Source organism: Electrona antarctica, assembly GCF_951216825.1.
Source record: "Electrona antarctica genome assembly, chromosome: 18".
NCBI classification, from domain to species: domain Eukaryota; kingdom Metazoa; phylum Chordata; class Actinopteri; order Myctophiformes; family Myctophidae; genus Electrona; species Electrona antarctica.
In genome coordinates this window covers 39,818,486-39,837,933 of record NC_136799.1, presented here as the reverse complement: position 1 = coordinate 39,837,933, position 19,448 = coordinate 39,818,486, and the positions used below count along the sequence as shown (strand labels likewise).

The window sequence follows — 19,448 nt, the reverse complement described above, 5'->3', positions numbered from 1 at the left end:
TCTATATTAGGCTGAAGGCAACAGTATGGAAATATTCACTTGGACCTGACTGACTTTTGGTTCCGATGGTGAATTTTGGAGAATCGTAGACCACCGATTACAGTCAGATGTTTTGATCGATATTTAGTTTTGTTGTTTGGAAAATAGCAGATCTACAAGCTTGTACATTGGCTATTTCCCCAATGCTCATGTAGCTTCTTTTGGGTTTGTTTTCATTCATAGACCTAGCTACTGATTTCTCTCGCAATGTCTGGCAACGCTGATTGTGACTGTGCGTCTCCGTCATGCAGGGAATCACGGACGGGCTCTTTCTCCAGCATCAACAAACGACCAAATAAGGGCAGCGAGTCGCCCAACTCCTACCTGGACCAGGAGAGCCGGAGACGATTCACCATCGCCGACTACGACAAGATGGCCGCCGGCTACCCCATCGAGGCCAACGTGGTCCAGCCCCGGTTGAGGGAGCACAAGCCGTCCCGGGGTCAGTTACAGTACCCAACCAGTGTTGCCAAGTCTGCTTATTATGAACCCATTTTGACCTGAGATCAGATTCTAAAAATGTCTTCTACATCCTGACAGTTTTCTGAAAAAGTTATGTTTCTATGTCAGTTGTTCTTCGATTTTTCAAAAATAGCAGATCTACAAGCTCATAGCGCGCCACTCGGTGGCGCGCTATGAGCTTGTAGATCTGCTATTTTTTCAATAGCTAAAGCATAACATAATGCTAACACCAAAAGGGGTTCCCGCCCAGAATGGGTTAAGCTACTTTTTGGGCTAAATATTGGTAGTTACGGGTTGCTTTTGTTTGGTTTTTGGTTTCTAAAGTGTAGTTGCTTGGCTTGCTTCCTAACGGTTGTTTAAACCAGTGGTTCTCAAATATTTTCACCCCCAAAGTAATGTGTTTTTTCCGCGGGCAGGTAAACCCAGACCTCTCTCCATGCCAGTGGACACGTGTCTTGGAGTGATCGATCCTTACGCCAAACCCTGGGCGCAAGGAAGGAAAGGTACACAGCGACACACACACACACACACACACACACACACACAACCGTTTTCTGAAAAACGTGTGTTGCTATATCAGTGGTGCTCAAATGTATTTGGCCGCCGACCCCCATCTCAAAATATTTAGTTCCAGGGATCCCCAGAAGCAAAAATAGCAAAGATAGTTAAAAAAATGTTCACTTTAAAAATACATACAGTATATATTCAAAGATTTGCACAAATGTTCAAGACTTTTCAAAAAATAGCAGATCTACAAGCTTTTTGAATAGCCAACCAATGTGCTATACAGCTAAAATAAAAAAAATACACGTCTGCTTTCCCGGTTAACACAAAGAATAACAGATGCACAGGCTTGGAAAACTCAGCAGCAAACGTTTCAGTATGTACCTTGTACCCATTTGTTGTCAAAGTGTTTCAAGCGATGCCTGTCTCTCCCTCTGCGCCTCCAGGTGAAGACCTTCTGTACAGATACCTCAGCAACGAGCGCATCCCCACCATCGCCGAGGAGGCTCCGCCGTGCGTGGCGCCGCCCTACAGGCCGGCGGGGGGGCAGCGACACCCGGTCCGAGGCGTGGACCACGTCCGGGGCAGCCGCTACTACTCCAACTCGGACCTGCACAACAGCGCCACCATCCCCTACCAGGAGGACGTGAAAAAGACCCCGCCCGTAACGCCCGGCTCCAAGCGCAACCCGGCAGAACGCTCGCTACTGGTCAGTTGGATCGCGCGGCTTAAGCTATTGACTCACTGATGATGCGCTTCCTGTCCGGGGCTTACTTGTTCCTGTCTTTTGTCCTTCCTCAGTGCCTTCATTTTTTTTTTTTTTTTTTTTTTTTACACGTCTGCGCTGTATTTTGCAGTTTGGGGCTCTCTCACACTCCTCTCTCCCCCTATACCTCCATACCTCCCTGGTGTTTACTAGTACTACTACTACTATACTCCTCAACCGAACCTGCTTTAGTAGTACTCACTGTGTTTTTACATCAACCCTTTAACATTACCCACAACCCCCCCCCCTCCACCCCCACCCTCCTCTGTGACTACCAGCACCATGACAACCTCTCGGGGTTCCTGCGGAACATTTCAGGACAATGTAGGAACAGTCACACAGTGAATTGTCGTGGACTGCGTGGCCAAGGAGGAAACATGGGAAATGGAGTCTTCAAGTCAGATGTTCGTATTATGAAAGGATGTATTCAGGTTTTGGACACTTTAGCTTAATTTATACTGGATCGCACAACAGTGTTGTTTGCAGACAAGAACACATTTTCAAGACTAGGGGCTCTCTCTCTTGTGCACCGCCTTATCTCTAAACGTTTATGCCATTTATTTGTTTTACTATTTTGAAAAACAAGTTCACAACGCGTCGACGTGTAACAAACAAAATCACACCCGTGTGAACTGAGTGGTGTAATATAGCCTGTCTGACGTAATGAAATCATGTCTGACGTAATGAAATCACACCCGGGTGAACAGGGTGAACATAGCAACCATGCTCATTTTTTCTGCACAAACAAAGCCAGTTGTAGGAGTGGTTTACACCACTCAAAAATCACACCCGTGTGAACTGAGTGGTGTAATATAGCCTGTCTGACGTAATGAAATCATGTCTGACGTAATGAAATCACACCCGGGTGAACAGGGTGAACATAGCAACCATGCTCATTTTTTCTGCACAAACAAAGCCAGTTGTAGGAGTGGTTTACACCACTCAAAAATCACACCTGTGTGAACTGAGTGGTGTAATATAGCCTGTCTGACGTAATGAAATCATGTCTGACGTAATGAAATCACACCCGGGTGAACATAGCAACCATGCTCATTTTTTCTGCACAAACAAAGCCAGTTGTAGGAGTGGTTTACACCACTCAAAACAGCCCTGAGAGCTTGTTTCCATTGTGGTCCTATGTATTCAATGTATCAAGGCACACTATACAAGACATCATCAATATTTAGAGCAGTAAAAAGCGTATCGAAAATGAAGTTAAGTTCTTGTCTGCAGAGTGTAAATTACGCTTTTGGCCTTGATGTGATTGATGTCTGTGTGGACTCCTTTGTGTATATTTAATTTAAATCGGTTTCAGTCGAGATAGACTCTGGTACCATTGCTTAATATTTCACTCGCAGAACTTGATATCACTCCAGTCGTGTGTGCGCTTCTTCTTTTGGTTTAATTTGTGTAAATACTTTTTTAAACTAACTAAGAGAAAAAGGAATAATTGTGTTCATGTTAGTGTAACCGTGCATTTATTTGACATGTTACTTTTTACATAACGGCATTATACTTTTTGTGATCGGTTTAACCAATGGTTGCCTCTCGTAAACTATGCATTATTACTGAATTACTGACAGCTGGGTATGGAAAAGGGCATTTTTGTTGTCATCGGCAAATATTTGCTATGGTTTTCAAAGCTTTGCACTGCACTCTACTTTGTACAGTATCCAGTCTTTCAGTGTCCTCTAATTAACCACCTAAAAGGCTTAAATACACAGCCGGGTTGCACAGCCAATAACTGGCCTCTCAAAGAGTCCCATTGTCTTTTTTGGAGACACAAACGGTCCTCAATTAGTGGCACCGTCGGTCAGTGTTGTGGATAATCTGTGGGTCACACAGGAGCTAGAATGACAGTATTAAATACACGTAAAAAATAAAAAAGAATTCAACTGTTCTACCTGACTTTTGTACGATTTGAATAGTATTGGATTAAAATGTGCAGTTAATTTCAGTAACATTTTGTATTGTCTTCCTTTTATTGTTTGATTCCCCCACGGGTTTGTGATAACTGCTCATATAATGCATCCATCAGTGCCAATGAATCGGTTACATCGGTAAATGATTTGCTGCTTAGTTGGGAGTGTCCTGAAAATTCACATACGACTTGTGTCGCGTGCTGAAAATCTGTTCTGGTCAGCGACTCCATCGTGTGATGGAATAAAAATGAAACTTTAGATACAAGATAGAAGATAGATACCGCTATTTATACAGAACGTGAAACGTTGCACAGCAGCAGTACAACCTGTAGATCACATCTATCAGTTCAAGACAAGTGTGGGTCTGTGGCTCTAAACCATATGTTTTAGAGCACGTTTTCTGTCAGGGGGACACGTACCACTTCCATGTTTTCAAAACCTTGTAAACACATACACCTGTAACCTGTGTCTGTTTGGAAGGGAGAGGAACACCCACTGTACCTACGTATGAGATTTGGGAACCTTCTTCCACCGTGTAGATGAACATCTGACCGCTGTCAGAGCAATGATCAACTAACATCAGCCCCACTCCCACTCCTTCTCCACCTGCCCCTCTTCAGTGCATGATGTTTAACCTCTTGTCTAATCTCTCTTCTTCTTCTTCTTCTTCCGACACTACGTCGCTCTCACTCTGCTCTCCGCCTGCCAAGCTACGGACGCCTGCGGTCCGCAATAATTTGCACATGCATACTTGAAAGTCTTGTGGTCGACCTAAATGCTACCTGCGTCCTGCTTTTAACCCGCTGCTACGTTTTGCTCGACTCCCGCTAAACATGCTGCGCCTGCATAACACAGAGATGAGTAACGGCGTAACACTTGGCATGCTGACTTCATGTTGAAACGCACGTGTCGATTGATGTGGCGTGTCTCTTTTTTTTATCACAAAATCAAGTGTGAAGGAAAGGTGTGTGTAGGGTGGGTGATGATGGCTGATTTAAGAAGTCACACCTGGCCCGAGTTAATTAGACCCTTTCGTACATTGAGCTATTCCAGTGGTTCTCAAAGTGGAGTCCGATGGACCCTCAGGGTTCCTTTGTTGGGGTTTCAAATAGACCGTTACAGGCCTGTAACTCTGAGAGTCAGTGGCGTGCACAGATAGACACTAGGGGGTGCTAGTGTCTAGTGCCCTTTTGGCAATGTGCCCTTTTGAAAAAGAAAAACAAAAGAAACTTTTTTTTTTGTGTACAGTGTACACTATGTGGACCATGGTGACATTGATCAATTCTTAATAAAAAGCTTCTAATATATTATTTAGTCCCCAGAATCTATAAATCTCACACTATTTAGGCAACCGGCCGGTTCCACGCGCTGCACAAGGTGCCCTTTTTTTCCCTTGAGCACCTGCCCCTCTGTGCACGCCACTGCTGAGAGTGTACACATGGCGGGTCCATTGGGTTCTACTTGTACTTGTTATGGAGAGATCCTTCAAAGTCAAACGTTTGAGAACCACTGATCAATCAGACACCCTCACACCCTACAGAGACATACTGAATGATCTGCTCGCCTCTTACGCCGCAATGGTTTCTATTCTTGACAGAAGTGAGCTATTGTGTGTGTTGTGTTGTTGTTTTTATTTATTTTTTAAATCTTAGCCCACTTAAACCCCAGCATCCTTAATGTGGGGAAGGATTTCACAGAAAATAGCAGGTCGACATGCTTTGTGACGCGTTGCTCTGTGACGCGTTGTGTACTTGTAGATCTGCTATTTTCAGTGAAAGCTTCAGTGTGAAAGCGGTGGGGGGGCACAGTCGGTAGTGCTGTCGCCTCACAGCTAGAAGGTCCTGAGGTGGGGTTGGCAAAGGGGCCTTTCTGTGTGGAGTTTGCATGTTCTCTCCGTGTCCCCTAGAATAGGTACCCTCACAAAAAACATGCAGTAATCCTGGTCTCTAAACTGCCTCCCCCTGGCCAGCCGGGGCGCCTGATGGAGGGGAAAGGAACTGGTCGGAATAACGTGTTCCTTCCACGTGCTGCGTCTGGCCGGGGAAAAGAAGCAGCTTGGACTCCTCATGCATAGAAGGAAGCATGAGGTCAGTCTGCTGCCCCCCCAGGTTGGCAGAGGAAATGTAGCGCCCAAAAATTTGAAAAAAATAAGAAAAAAAATAAAGAGTGTTAAAGCGGTGTGATACGTTTTCGTAAAAAGAGAAGATAAAGTTAACAGTCTCTCCACCTCTTTAATAATAACAGAAAATACTTTTTCATGTCAGGATACCAATTTTATGTGATCAGGAGAGAACCAATTTGATAGTTTCAGTTCCAATTTAGTTTATTTAATCACTTCCCATTTCAACCTGTATGAGTTCTCTCTCCTGCCGTTTTCTAAAGAGCTGGAGAGACACTGGGAGACCCCTGTTACTGAGAATATGGGTCATTAGCAGCTGGAGAGACACTGGGAGACCCCTGTTACTGAGAATATGGGTCATTAGCAGCTGGAGAGACACAGGGAGACCCCTGTTACTGAGAATATGGGTCATTAGCAGCTGGAGAGACAGAGGGAGACCCCTGTTACTGAGAATATGGGTCATTAGCAGCTGGAGAGACAGAGGGAGACCCCTGTTACTGAGAATATGGGTCATTAGCAGCTGGAGAGACAGAGGGAGACCCCTGTTACTGAGAATATGGGTCATTAGCAGCTGGAGAGACAGAGGGAGACCCCTGTTACTGAGAATATGGGTCATTAGCAGCTGGAGAGACACAGGGATACCCTATTACTGAGAATATGGGTCATTAGCAGCTGGAGAGACACTGGGAGACCCCTGTTACTGAGAATATGGGTCATTAGCAGCTGGAGAGACAGAGGGAGACCCCTGTTACTGAGAATATGGGTCATTAGCAGCTGGAGAGACACAGGGAGACCCTATTACTGAGAATATGGGTCATTAGCAGCTGGAGAGACACTGGGAGACCCCTGTTACTGAGAATATGGGTCATTAGCAGCTGGAGAGACACTGGGAGACCCCTATTACTGAGAATATGGGTCAGTAGCAGCTGGAGAGACACTGGGAGACCCCTGTTACTGAGAATATGGGTCATTAGCAGCTGGAGAGACACAGGGAGACCCTATTACTGAGAATATGGGTCATTAGCAGCTGGAGAGACACTGGGAGACCCCTGTTACTGAGAATATGGGTCATTAGCAGCTGGACAGACACAGGGAGACCCCTGTTACTGAGAATATGGGTCATTAGCAGCTGGAGAGACAGAGGGAGACCCCTGTTACTGAGAATATGGGTCATTAGCAGCTGGAGAGACACTGGGAGACCCCTGTTACTGAGAATATGGGTCATTAGCAGCTGGAGAGACACTGGGAGACCCCTGTTACTGAGAATATGGGTCATTAGCAGCTGGAGAGACACTGGGAGACCCCTGTTACTGAGAATATGGGTCATTAGCAGCTGGACAGACACAGGGAGACCCCTGTTACTGAGAATATGGGTCATTAGCAGCTGGAGAGACAGAGGGAGACCCCTGTTACTGAGAATATGGGTCATTAGCAGCTGGAGAGACACGGGGAGACCCCTGTTACTGAGAATATGGGTCATTAGCAGGGTGTCCGGGTCGGGACCCTTAGGGCGTCCTCAGAGTTACCACTGCCTTTTACTTAACCACTTGAACCCTAGCATCCCTATTCTGGTGGAAACATTTTCCCAAAATAGCAGATCTACAAGCTCACAACGCCTAATGCTTTGTACAGCAGACCAACTACAGAGCTAAAGGTCAAGCTTTACTAAGTATTGAGGGTTTATGTTGTTATAAATGTGATAAAACATGATCAACGACGCAATTTTATACAATTATGTGGTTGGGAGGGTCCCTGGTCCTCTCTCTCTCAGCTAAGGGGCCCTTGGCCTAAAAACACGTTGAAGACCCCAGCTAAAGTGCGGTTTGGGGGCGACCAGGGGTCCTTGAAGGGTTTCAAGCGGGTCCTCGGCAAAAGTAGTTAATATAGCATCACAATCATTTTAACCACGTTATCCATTTATACGTTAGAAATAGCAGATCTATAAGCTTGTATATCTGCTATTTTTTACACTTTGGGAAAAAACTTCGGAAATGTTAGATTAGATTTCTTTGACATAAAGTTATTTAAGTAACAATTTTAAATGAATTCAAGGTATACCTAATGAAGGGAGGCTTTCAGGTGGACGTCATGAGAGCAGAGTGTGTTAACACACCCATGTTTATGTATCACAGGGATCCAACAACTGGCGCTCTAGCAGTGACTTTCTCAACAGGTCAGTAACCTTGTACACACACACACACACACACACACACACACACACACACACACACACACACACACACACACACACACACACACACACACACACACACACACACACACACACACACTTACACATTGGTCATCAGATACTAGAGTAAGTTATCTGACGGCTGGCTTGGTCTCATCTGTCTTATGAAGGGTGTGGTGGAGACTGCAGGGCAGGAGGTCCGTGCATGGGTTTTGGAATCTGGGTGTGCTTGAGGAGAGGAGGAGGAGGGTGGGGGGCTGCTTTTACGACCAGGGAAGACCATTAGATAGACACCCTGGCCCCAGACAAGACAAGAGAACTGCAAAACCAGCCATGGTGTTCGAATAGCTTTCATGCTGAAGGAATTTGATAACGCATGAAATGAAACACTAGATACCTGTATACTATATACGCATGTTGCGGTTTCTTTGAGAAGTAGTCCTAAAATGCTACAATACACCTCAATACAGTTGTAATTTGGTCCCTGACTTGTTGACAATGTCAACAAGGTTATTTGAAGCAGATGAACAAAGTTACGGATTGTAAGGTTGGAGTTTTTCCTGAATCTTTAGTGATGTCAGTATACTCTGGAACACATAAGGGTGGAAGTGCATGGTTTAGGAAGTATAGCAGAAGGTTCGCGGTTCGGCCTGGGCCATGGCTCAGTGGTCCAGGCACCCTGGCTGGTAATCCAGTCTGGCAGTGTGCCGCGGGTTCGACTCCCGATCCCGACGGCCTTTACTGCATGTCTCCCCCCCCCCATCTCTCTCCCCATTTCCTGTCAGCCTACTGTCTGTCCCTCCATAAAAAATATAAAATAAAGGCGAAAGCCACAAAAAAAAAACATTAAAAAAAAAAAGAAAAAAAAAAGGTTCCCGGTTCAAATCCCGGCTCCTCCTCCTGTCATCGCACCAACGTATCTTTGAGCAGGACTCCCGCTGCACCACCTCACATGACCGGGCCCAGGCCAGGCCATCTGTGCTTTTATGAATGGGCTGAATGTGAGGCACGCATTGTAAAGCACTCATGGCTTGAAGATTACAAAGTCACGCTCCATGAATGCCGTCCATTTACCATCACGATTCTCTCCGTCTCTCTCACTCACCCCCGATTCATAAATAGCACCCACCCTACATCCATAATGCGACGATGACGTTGTCGTTAACATCCATACATCCGTGCTGTGGCCCCTCCGGCTTCTATATGCTGAAGAGTGACTCTCCACGTTAACGCGCTGACGGATGAGTAATCACGACCACGCGCGGCGCAAAGCTAGGGGTGTTGCGCAGGAGAGCTCTCCTCCCCGCACTGTTCTATTCTAAGACATATATAAGGCCTCACACACGTAACACAACGTCACGGCCTGGCTGCTCGGCATACATACTGTACCTATACTTCCTTTGGTAAATCTTTATTATTACTTGATTTACATCCAGCACATACACCCTTCATTATATGTTAGTTTCCCGGTCGACATCAGATAAACTACTAGTATCACAAACGATAATGAAAGCAACTGTATTATTCAGATGCTGCTGGAAGAATAATGACAGTGAATACAAATAAGACGAGAAAAGTGTGTGCTCCTTGGAGCGCAGATCTCCGCCAGGTCATGCCCTTTGTTGCAAATATAACGTGGACAGACACATGCAAAGATGTTATGAGGGTGGGATTATAAACCTGCCATCATAACACACTCTCTCTTTCTCTCTCTACGAGAGTATGCATTTGGACAGCTCATTTATCCTGAGCGTGCATCGATTAGTTAGGCGCCCCGACACCAACAGGTGTTTCGTCACACCTAGCTCAGAGCCTAATTACTTTGACTCGGGCTTAAATCAGCCATCAGCCACCCCTATACCGACGTCTGTTCTATCATGACAATTCTGTCTTCTAGAAAATGCCGCATTCTGTGCTAGAGGCAGAACAGACTATCTACAAAGGTGTTAGCCGCACATGTGATCAATATCTTCCCAACAAACTAGCATTTTGAAGAAGATGCCAAGATTTATAGCTGTGTGAGAAAAGTTAAACCTGTAGGAATCAACAGGCAGGAAAAACAGGCCCCAGACAAGTTCTTGCCCCTGAAATTGCAGGGCGACGCCTTCTGTCATCAAGTATTTTCAGCACTGCATGGGGGCTAAGGGGGGGGGGGGGGGGGGGGGGGTCGTCTGACTCAACCATGCCGCCACGCTATGACTGGTTGCCAGATCTATTTATCAGATCCACTGACACACACACACACACACAAACAGACAAAAACGCCAGCCCACAGACTTGCCCGCAGGATCTATTTCGCGAGGGCCAAATCAAAGTATGAGCCCCACTTGGAACACAGATAAAGATAATGAGTGGTTATGAATAAGCTTGGGGAAGCGCTAAGTATGTGTTGGGAGATTTTCTCCCAGCCATTTTTGTCAGAACCAAAGTATGATGGTTAGCTGAAGCCCCAAGGACACACATGGGGGGGGGGGGGGGGGGTAATGTCTAATTTATGCTCCGTTGTATGGCGGTGTCACGCTCCGAATATAGCAGACCTACAAACCCACTAAGTGTCGCCATGGAACGCACTGTGAGCTTGTAGGTCTGCTGTTTTCAGAGAAAGTATAAACCCGGGCTAGAAAAGAGTAGGTAACTGATCTTTGTTTACTGTAAATACTGTGAGGAACAATAATACCCTCTTATTGACATTGTCACTGGTGGTCAGACCACACATCTGTTGTACATATTGTTCACACTGTTTTTTTGTTGTTGTTTGTTTGTTTTTACAGATATAGTCAGCCAAATATACGATCCTGGTCCTTCTCTCAAGCGGTAAGAATATTTGTTTTTGTCAGACCCTAAACAATATGAGCGCACGCGTGTGTGTGTGTGTGTGTGTGTGTGTGTGTGTGTGTGTGTGTGTGTGTGTGTGTGTGTGTGTGTGTGTGTGTGTGTGTGTGTGTGTGTGTGTGTGTGTGTGTGTGTGTGTGTGTGCGTGCGTGCGTGCGTGCGTGCGTGCGTGCGTGCGTGCGTGCGTGCGTGAGAAGTGAGTCACGAGACAAATGTTCAAGAGATAAATGCTGATTCATGTAATTACTTAAAAAGTCTGTGTCTAAAGGTTTCGCTTGGTGGTCAAGGCAGATCAAGCTTTTTTATTATCATCATTATATTACATTCAAGTGTGTTCATACAAACATGCACAGTTTGCACACACTGCACACAACGTGCATGTTTTTTTTCACCACACTGTTTTCACCACAGTGCAGAGTAACTTCTCTACCCTTGACCTCTGACCAGGAGACACACACACACACACACACACACACACACACACACACACACACACACACACACACACACACACACACACACACACACACACACACACACACACACACACACACACACACACACACACACACACACACACACTCCTCCACACGGGTCAGATGGACAGTAGTGACACAAAGACAAGTCACTTAGTTGTGTATGCGTGCTCTTTGATGACTTGTTATTGTGACAAACAAGAAAACCTTGAACCTTCTGACAACATTTGACAAACAGACACAGACTGGATGGATGGATGGGTTGGTTGGTTTGTTGGTTGGTTGGGTGGATTGAACACCTGCAGTAAATGTCATCACTACTGTATGTGCTTCGTGGGTCAACAGAGCTCCATAGTTCTGTTGTAAGCGTCCATCAAACCAAAGCTATTCGAACTTTTTGTGTTTTTTTTCTGTAAAATGAACGCCCTACTGGATCATATTATACAGTCACACGAAAGCCTGTCTGGGCACCTATAGGCTGCTAATGCCTGCTAATGGCGCGGGTTCGACTCCCGATCCCGGCGGCCTTTGCTGCGTGTCACTCCCCATTTCTCTCTCCCCATTTCCTGTCAGACTACCGTATGTATCAATAAAGGCAGAAAAAGGCCCCAAAAATATAAGAAAAAAAGTAGCCGATCCTAAACTCGACGCGTATTGAACTTATAGATCTGCTACTTTTGCTACTTTTGAATTTGAATCCTTAAAAGTAACAATTTTGGACATGTGAGGTTTCCACCCGACAGAGACGTTATATATAATATTAATATACACAGTATATAGTCATGTTTTATTATAGCCAGACCTCAACAGGGGTGGTGCCCAATGTGTCCAGCCAGCGCCAGCAGGGCAACCAGGCAATTACCCCAAACAGGATCTCACTGTGGGCAGGGGGCCAGTGCCAATCTCCCTTTGGACCCACTAGCAGAGTGAGCAGGGTAAAACCCGATACCATCTCCACACACCCCTCCCTTTGCACAGTGTGAGACTGGCCCAATGAAGAATGACCACTCTGTGACAACCCCCCCCCCCCCACACACACACACACACACACACACACACACACGCACGCATGCATGCATTCTCTCTCTCTCTCACATATTCTCACACACTCACATGGCAGTACAAGTCTCGGGGGGATATTAGCTAAGTGCCGTGACAATTCCCAGCATGGACGGCGATGGGGGGGAGTGAGCCCCTCGGTGGCGTGACCAATCCACACTCCCGTGAACCCATCAGCCCTTTTGACATCACTCCACCCCGCCCCCCTCCTCCTCCTCTGTCCTTTTTCATGTACCCTGGCCTAAAACACCACTTTTAAATAATCCTATAAGGTGGCGTGTTTAGACTTTCGCTTTTTTTTATCACAGACGCAAAAGAATAACGTCTCTGTTTGACATTCTAACGATGCTCATGCATGGATCAGGTTTGTAGGAATTTTCAGGGAGCGGCAAGGTGACGAAGTTTGGAAATCATAACCGGAAGCTGTATACGTGCGTGTGTTTGTGCGTGCGTGCGTGCGTGCGTGCGTGCGTGTGTGTGTGTGTGTGTGTTTACACTACAGTGCGTGTGCATGCACCCACAGTAAATGACAGGGAGAAGGTACTATTCATAATCAGTAATCATCACATGAAAACTAAGGAACACAGCGTTTTGTGTTTGTGTGAAAACAGTGAAAGAGGGGACCGCCTGTAAAGAATGTAAAACTATAGCATAGTGCAGAACTCAGGAATGTGGCGTACTAGCTGGTTGAACCACGGTTGGTTCCAACCTTAGACGGGCTGACAGGCAAAAGCCGACCACCGGCACCACATCCGATCCGCCTGCAGAGATGGATCTCCTTCCATCCACAAACAGGGCATGGCTGTGCCAATGTTATGGCTACAGTACACACACCCAACTGGCTCCCCGCGGAGAGTGAAGGATGGGTGCCGATTGCTGATGGCTATAGTGCCACAGACTCGTTCCCCAGGCCCCAGAGCAGTGGTTCTCCAACCTCTATTATTTAATATTTCAATGACCCCCGGTTTGGTAAAATGGTGCATTTATATAGTGCCTTTATCCAAGGCGCTTTACAGAGATTTTGCATTACATTCACCCATTCACACACACACATTTATACACTAGGCACCAACCAGCATACCGGGAGCAATTAGGGGTTCAGTGTCTTGCTCAAGGACACTTCGACAGTAACTCTGGGGGAGCCTGGGTTCGAACTGGCAACCTTACGGTTACCATCCAGCCACTCTACCCCTGAGCCACCGCCGTCCTTTTTGATAATGCTGGACTCGGAGGGGGGGGGTCCAATTATTTCTCTGTTAGCCTACCTGTAAAATCCTGGTTCCTATTAAACTATTAAATATTTAGCTGGAAACCCCCTGGAACGAATACCAAAACTGAACTCACCCTATTACCAACTCTTTACCTGACTTTTCAAGTCATGGAGCCCCAATGGATATGTAATTTGACCACGGATCACCATCTGAAAATGTTTTGTACCAGGGGAACTGGGGCAGGGACCCCCAGAAGAGAAGATTTATGTATTTTTCAAAATATTAACAATAAAAGAATCTCACTGCACGGCACAAAGTGACACGATGTGATCTGCCGTTTTTGAATAGCCAACATTATATACATGTGGTTCAAATTATTGTGATGCTGGGGGACCCCCTGGTACCCCGCCCGCCCAACCCCCCTCCAGCACCCCTTACTGGGATCCAGTAGGAACCACTCTGGAATCTGAAATAAATAAAAAGATGAAAGAGAAAGGCTTAATTGACCTGGCAGCCTGCAGTGACATGGAATTGTATAGGACAAACACAGGACTGTTATCAATGATACTAATTAAGGTAAAAGTCAAACAAACTCCAGTCAGGGTGCTGCCATTGTGCATACGTTGGCTCACTCACCGGAAAGACTGCTAAATGGAGTAGCTATCATTCCTGTTGGTAACACTGTGTTTACATATTTCATGTCAATATGGCATCTGTGGATCAAGCATGGGATAACGGTATGTCTGTTTTTCATTGTCAATATTTTTAGTAGACAATATAAAGCTAGACGACACACCAGCCACCAACATCACAACAACACATGTACAAGTTGCACAACACAACATCACATAACAATACAGTAAAGAAATAAGTATTTCTAACATAAATAAATAATCCAAGCTGTTTCCCCGTGGTATGTAATTAAGCGTTGATGCCAATTAAACAGTCATAGTATAACATTGAATAGTATAGGTGGCCCCCTAGTGGATATATGTGACCATTGCAACTTCAGCATAATAATCAGCTAGCCTGTCATGATGAAGGAAATAGACAATGAATGAAACGCAGCTGCAGCAAAGAAAACGACTTGATTGGATTTCATTCCTCTGAGTGGAGATGTTCGCCGAGGTTCTGTCAGATCTCCGGCAGAACATCAGTACCAAACTACTGTTGTTAAGCTCATGGTGGCAGGTAGGCCTGCATGACACCCGTTTACTGTTAACAATATTATGAAAGAATGTGCTTTTTTATACACTTAAGATGCCTATTTATCAAACCACCACAATGCGTACAACTTACAAGTCAAAACCAAACATAACTGTCAACTTCTTTCCCCCATTTAAAGGTTACAAACAAAAACAACTGCCTCTAGTTGTAGCATAGGCTATAGTTCCAATTAAGTTCAAACACGAGCTGAGAGTCAATTCTCACCTGACTGAATCTCTTTATTTTCCTATAATTTTGTTTACATTGAAGGACATCCCATTTCTCTCTTTCAAATGTTGTCTTGTTGCTGTGCATACACCTGCACCCCCCCCTTCATAAAGTGTTATACTATGAGAGGACATGTGCAACAGTGCAGCCTAGAGTCTCACTCTCTGTTAGTGATAGCCTACTGTAGTAGCCTGCTATCATAGTAGGTAGTAGGTATCATATCACTGATGGATGGTGAAAAATATTCTAGGCTGCACATGTCTCAGAGGTGTGTGTGTGTGAGAGAAAGTGTGAGATATGTTTGGGGCCAAAATGTCCCCGCAAATATAGTAGTAGAATTAGAAAAATAGACGTTGTGAAGTCATTTAAATGGTTAAAACAGATTTGAGTCTTTCTTAAGTGGTTATAATGTCCTCACAAGTATAGACAGTAATATAAATACCGTATTGATACACCATTCTTACACCACGGCACATTGTTTCACATTAGCAGAGCTGTACTATTTGTTGACAAGCAGAAATAAATGCTTTAAACACCCACTTCACTCCATCACCCCCTGCTGTGTTGTGGTATGGCGTCCACCCTGACTGCACTGACTGCTTCTGGAACAAGTCACCGGTTGACACAGCCCGGAAACCACAATGCTGCTGCTGTGTGGTTGAGTACGAATGAGGGAGAGAGCTGTGTGTATAGAAAATAATAGCTGTTGTCACTGGGTTTGTACAAGTATTTATTTAGCCATGATGAGGTTATTCCACTGACTGCAGCAGTTGTGGAACTATTATTGTCTGCTGTATAAGACCTTGAGAGAAAACAGGTATGGAGGATGGATATAATATAAACGGCTACTTCCTTTTTTCATGGGTTCTTGCGTGTAGGCTGTAGATTTTACACGGTGTTAGATAACTGAACAGGAACAGCTGGAAGGAGGGCTTGAACTCGCTCACATAACCCCTGTGGGTATGCGGGTTCACCACCTGGCTGCGAGCTACTGCAGGGGGGCCCTGACTCTCACATGGGGTTCTGGTTGTTAAAGCCAAGCGCTCACTTTGGGCTGACAAGGTTCTGAGATATCGTTGCTGTGGGCCAAAAGAAACCTCGTTATCCTCATGTGCTAACTTTTAGTGTTTTTTATTTTGTGAATTAACGCCCTATTTGATCATAGTACGTCGTCACACAAAAGTAACACATGCGTTTTGAGCTCGTAGATCTACTATTTTCTGCTATTTTTTTTATTTGAATCCTGAAAGGTAACAGTTTTGTATATGGTTTATATTGGTTTCCACCCTACATAAACAATATATAGGATCTTGGTGAGATAGATATTCTGGAATTTTTCACGAGAGTAGGGCTGCAATTATTTATTATTTTCGGGGCGACTATATGAATCAGAATCAGAAGACTTTATTGCCATGACATGTAAACATGTTAGGAATTTGGTTTGGTGGACAGCAGACAACATTAGGACAGTGCAAAAACAACATAGTGCAAAGAATAGTGAATAAATATAAAAGTGCAGAGAGTTCAAGTGATCAGTTCAGAGCATGAAAGTATGAAAATATTATCTTCAAACTTGGCTTGAATTTTGGCTACAATACATAGTGATCATGCAAGAAGAGTGTTTTTTAGAAGAATTGTTTGGTTTGGTTTAATGTGTCCGATTCTCTCATGTGGTTTTGTGTCTTTCTTTACAAATCAGGAACTCGGTTAACGCAGGGAGGGGAAGTTGGTCAATAATGGCAAGCTGGATTTCTCAATGTCACCGACGTCACGCCATCATTTAATTATAAATAATGAAAAGCTTTGTTTCGTTTTTTCATTTCTAAAACAAATAAATAAATAACATTTGTGTTGAAGTCGTAATACATTAGCAGAAGTTTCTTAAAACTCTTGCATTTTCTCTGGTAGAGATGGATATCTTTAGATATTTAGGTCATGGGCAACGTTAGCCTAAAAGTGAACTGTAAATTCATCATATTAAAACTGCTGATGGCAGCCTTTGGGCACGGGTCTTGTGACTATGATCCATCACATGAATCAACATTTGTCTCTTGAACATACATACACTATCATCATTTCTTTTGAAGTTTTTTTGGGGGAAAAAGTTGTGCTATGACAAGGAAAGAACGTCACAGTCCTCGCTACACGAGTGTGACATCACTTCCCGCTCAGCAATGCTGGGTGCAGAATGTTTCAGTGTTAATACCAAGTATTGCCAACGTGTGGTGTGTGGCTGTGCCCGTAGCTTCATCACCAACGTGTTCATTCATGGATGTATTGTATCTTCTAACAGGCTGCGTTCCCCATATCTCTGTCCTCCTCCATGGCTGCTGATGATTACAATCCGGTAAGTGAGCCTTTTTTACACATTACAGGGGGAAAAACAATGGACACTTTCATAGGGGCAGGACTTTGTTTAGTTGGCTACCAATGAAACATACCGGTAGTCACTAGTCACTAGAACTCCTGTTTAGAGTTCTTAACTTCTGCTTCTGCTATTTTATGTTGACAAAGTGAAACATTTATTGTGACAACAGTGCTGTACAACAACGCCACTAGCTCGCTAACTGGCTAGTGTCTAATTTGGTTTCACAAAATATTGTGAGTACATATGAGTGAAGAAGAGAGACATTGAGGGTTGGGAGAACGAAAAAAATAGAGAGATACTGAAGGAAGCCTGAAAGTGAAGTGGTTGATGAGGTTGTTTGTGTGTGTGTGTGTGTGTGTGTGTGTGTGTGTGTGCATGACTACACAGAGAGAGAGAGTTAGAGAGAGAGCGAGAGAGAGAGCAGAGCAGAGAAAATGCATGTGACACTTGCTGTGAGAAACAGGATGTTCCTCATCAAGGATTGGGCTGTGGTGTGACAGTGAGACTGCCGTTTGTCTTCTGTTTCTCTGGTCTCCTGTATGTACGGCTTGCTGCTCTGACTGACGCCCTTGTTTCTTGTTCTTCTCAAAGGTGTCACTGAGGCATAAGAAGAAGAGTCGAGGAGGTAAGTTGTCACCATAATCGTTCATGCAGTTTGCCGTCTCTTGTCTGTGCAGTGTGCCCTCGGCTGTAATTTGTGTCCACTGTGGCCGTGCAAAGTGACATGGTAATTGTTGTGCATTGCATCTGGGCAGAGAGGACTTTAGAGAATGCACAGTTACTGGTAACTTATATACTGGTTTATGCGATGGCCTCTCTCTGTGCACTGCCATGTACGTATGTATAGTGTTCACATTGTAGTTAGCAGGAGTCTGGGATTTTTGCCACTATAACCTTCTTGAGGTCTATTTTTGTTAGCCTGGCTTGGCCAGCCTCATAGCGGGGATTCACTGAAGATTCCTCCCCGCAGGAATCTTCAGTGAATCCCCGCTATGAGGCTGGCCAAGCCAGGCTGTATTTTTGTAGAGTGAAAGAGTTAGGGCTGAACTTGAGTCTGGTCTCGGAAGTTCCTGTATTTCATGGAAGCCTTTAGGGCACTATGTTAAGATTATAATGTACATTTGATTTGATATTTGTAATTCAACAATAGCATCATTTTCCACATACCCTGGCCTATACTGTATGTGTTATATGAAGTATTTCAATAAAAATGCAATAAGACAATTGCATTTTTAATGGAAACGGTATTTGACATTTCATTTTCAAAGCATATATACAGTGTAAAATATTCAAATGTTAATTCAAATTTGAAGAAACGATGTCACCTGATTTGCAATATATAAGAAATATTGAAGTCAAAATTGATATTATGGATATTGTCTAACAAAACGGAAATGGCATTTGATATTTCATTTTCAGTCGGTCAGGTCAATCAGGTTTTTATTGTCACAACAAATACAAGGTTGAAAGTGAGGTGAAATGCTTATTTATGCAGGCTTTCACAGTCAGCCTGTCACTGTTTAGTATATTCAAAGTCTATGGCATTTACATTTAAGGGCAGTGTTAAACACAGATCCGGACGGAGCCTTCTGTCTGTACTGTGAGTGCATTTTGTCATTCTTGTTTTTCTTTGTGCTGTTCTACTTTCCGTTTAGTCTAGACTAACATAGAGGACAGGAAACTGAGAGGGCAGAGAGAGATAATGATAACGATGTTGCAATGATATGGTCCATGCACAAACCGTTCACCTCGCAGTGTGCATCTTGTTTGCTTTGTTTTTGAGTGGTGCCAGCCACTCCTATACACAGCAATGTGTGTCCCGGCCTGGCTGGCTGGGTCTGTCGTGTCCGTCCAAGTACGGAAATAGCATTTGTTGACCAGTGTTACTGTTACGCAGCCTAACGCGCACGCACACACACACACACACACACGCACACACACACACACACACACACACACACACACACACACACACACACACACACACACACACACACACACACACACACATACACACAGGCCAGGGAGGAGGGCTTGTACAGTACAGTACAGTACAGTACAGTAC

The 19,448-nt window shown here is 44.6% G+C and overlaps 1 protein-coding gene across 1 annotated transcript in view; it reads left to right on the top strand.

Annotated features, from left to right (window-relative positions):
* LOC306942415 (connector enhancer of kinase suppressor of ras 3-like) overlaps window positions 1–19,448 on the top strand; it is a 99,881-nt gene that overhangs the window by 68,493 nt on the left and 11,940 nt on the right. The window contains exons 11-17 of the mRNA XM_079528274.1: window positions 291–481; window positions 918–1,004; window positions 1,452–1,714; window positions 7,945–7,985; window positions 10,775–10,817; window positions 17,309–17,362; window positions 17,975–18,008. Of these exons, the coding sequence (XP_079384400.1) occupies window positions 291–481; window positions 918–1,004; window positions 1,452–1,714; window positions 7,945–7,985; window positions 10,775–10,817; window positions 17,309–17,362; window positions 17,975–18,008 (713 nt within the window). The remainder of the gene's footprint in view (window positions 1–290; window positions 482–917; window positions 1,005–1,451; window positions 1,715–7,944; window positions 7,986–10,774; window positions 10,818–17,308; window positions 17,363–17,974; window positions 18,009–19,448) is intronic.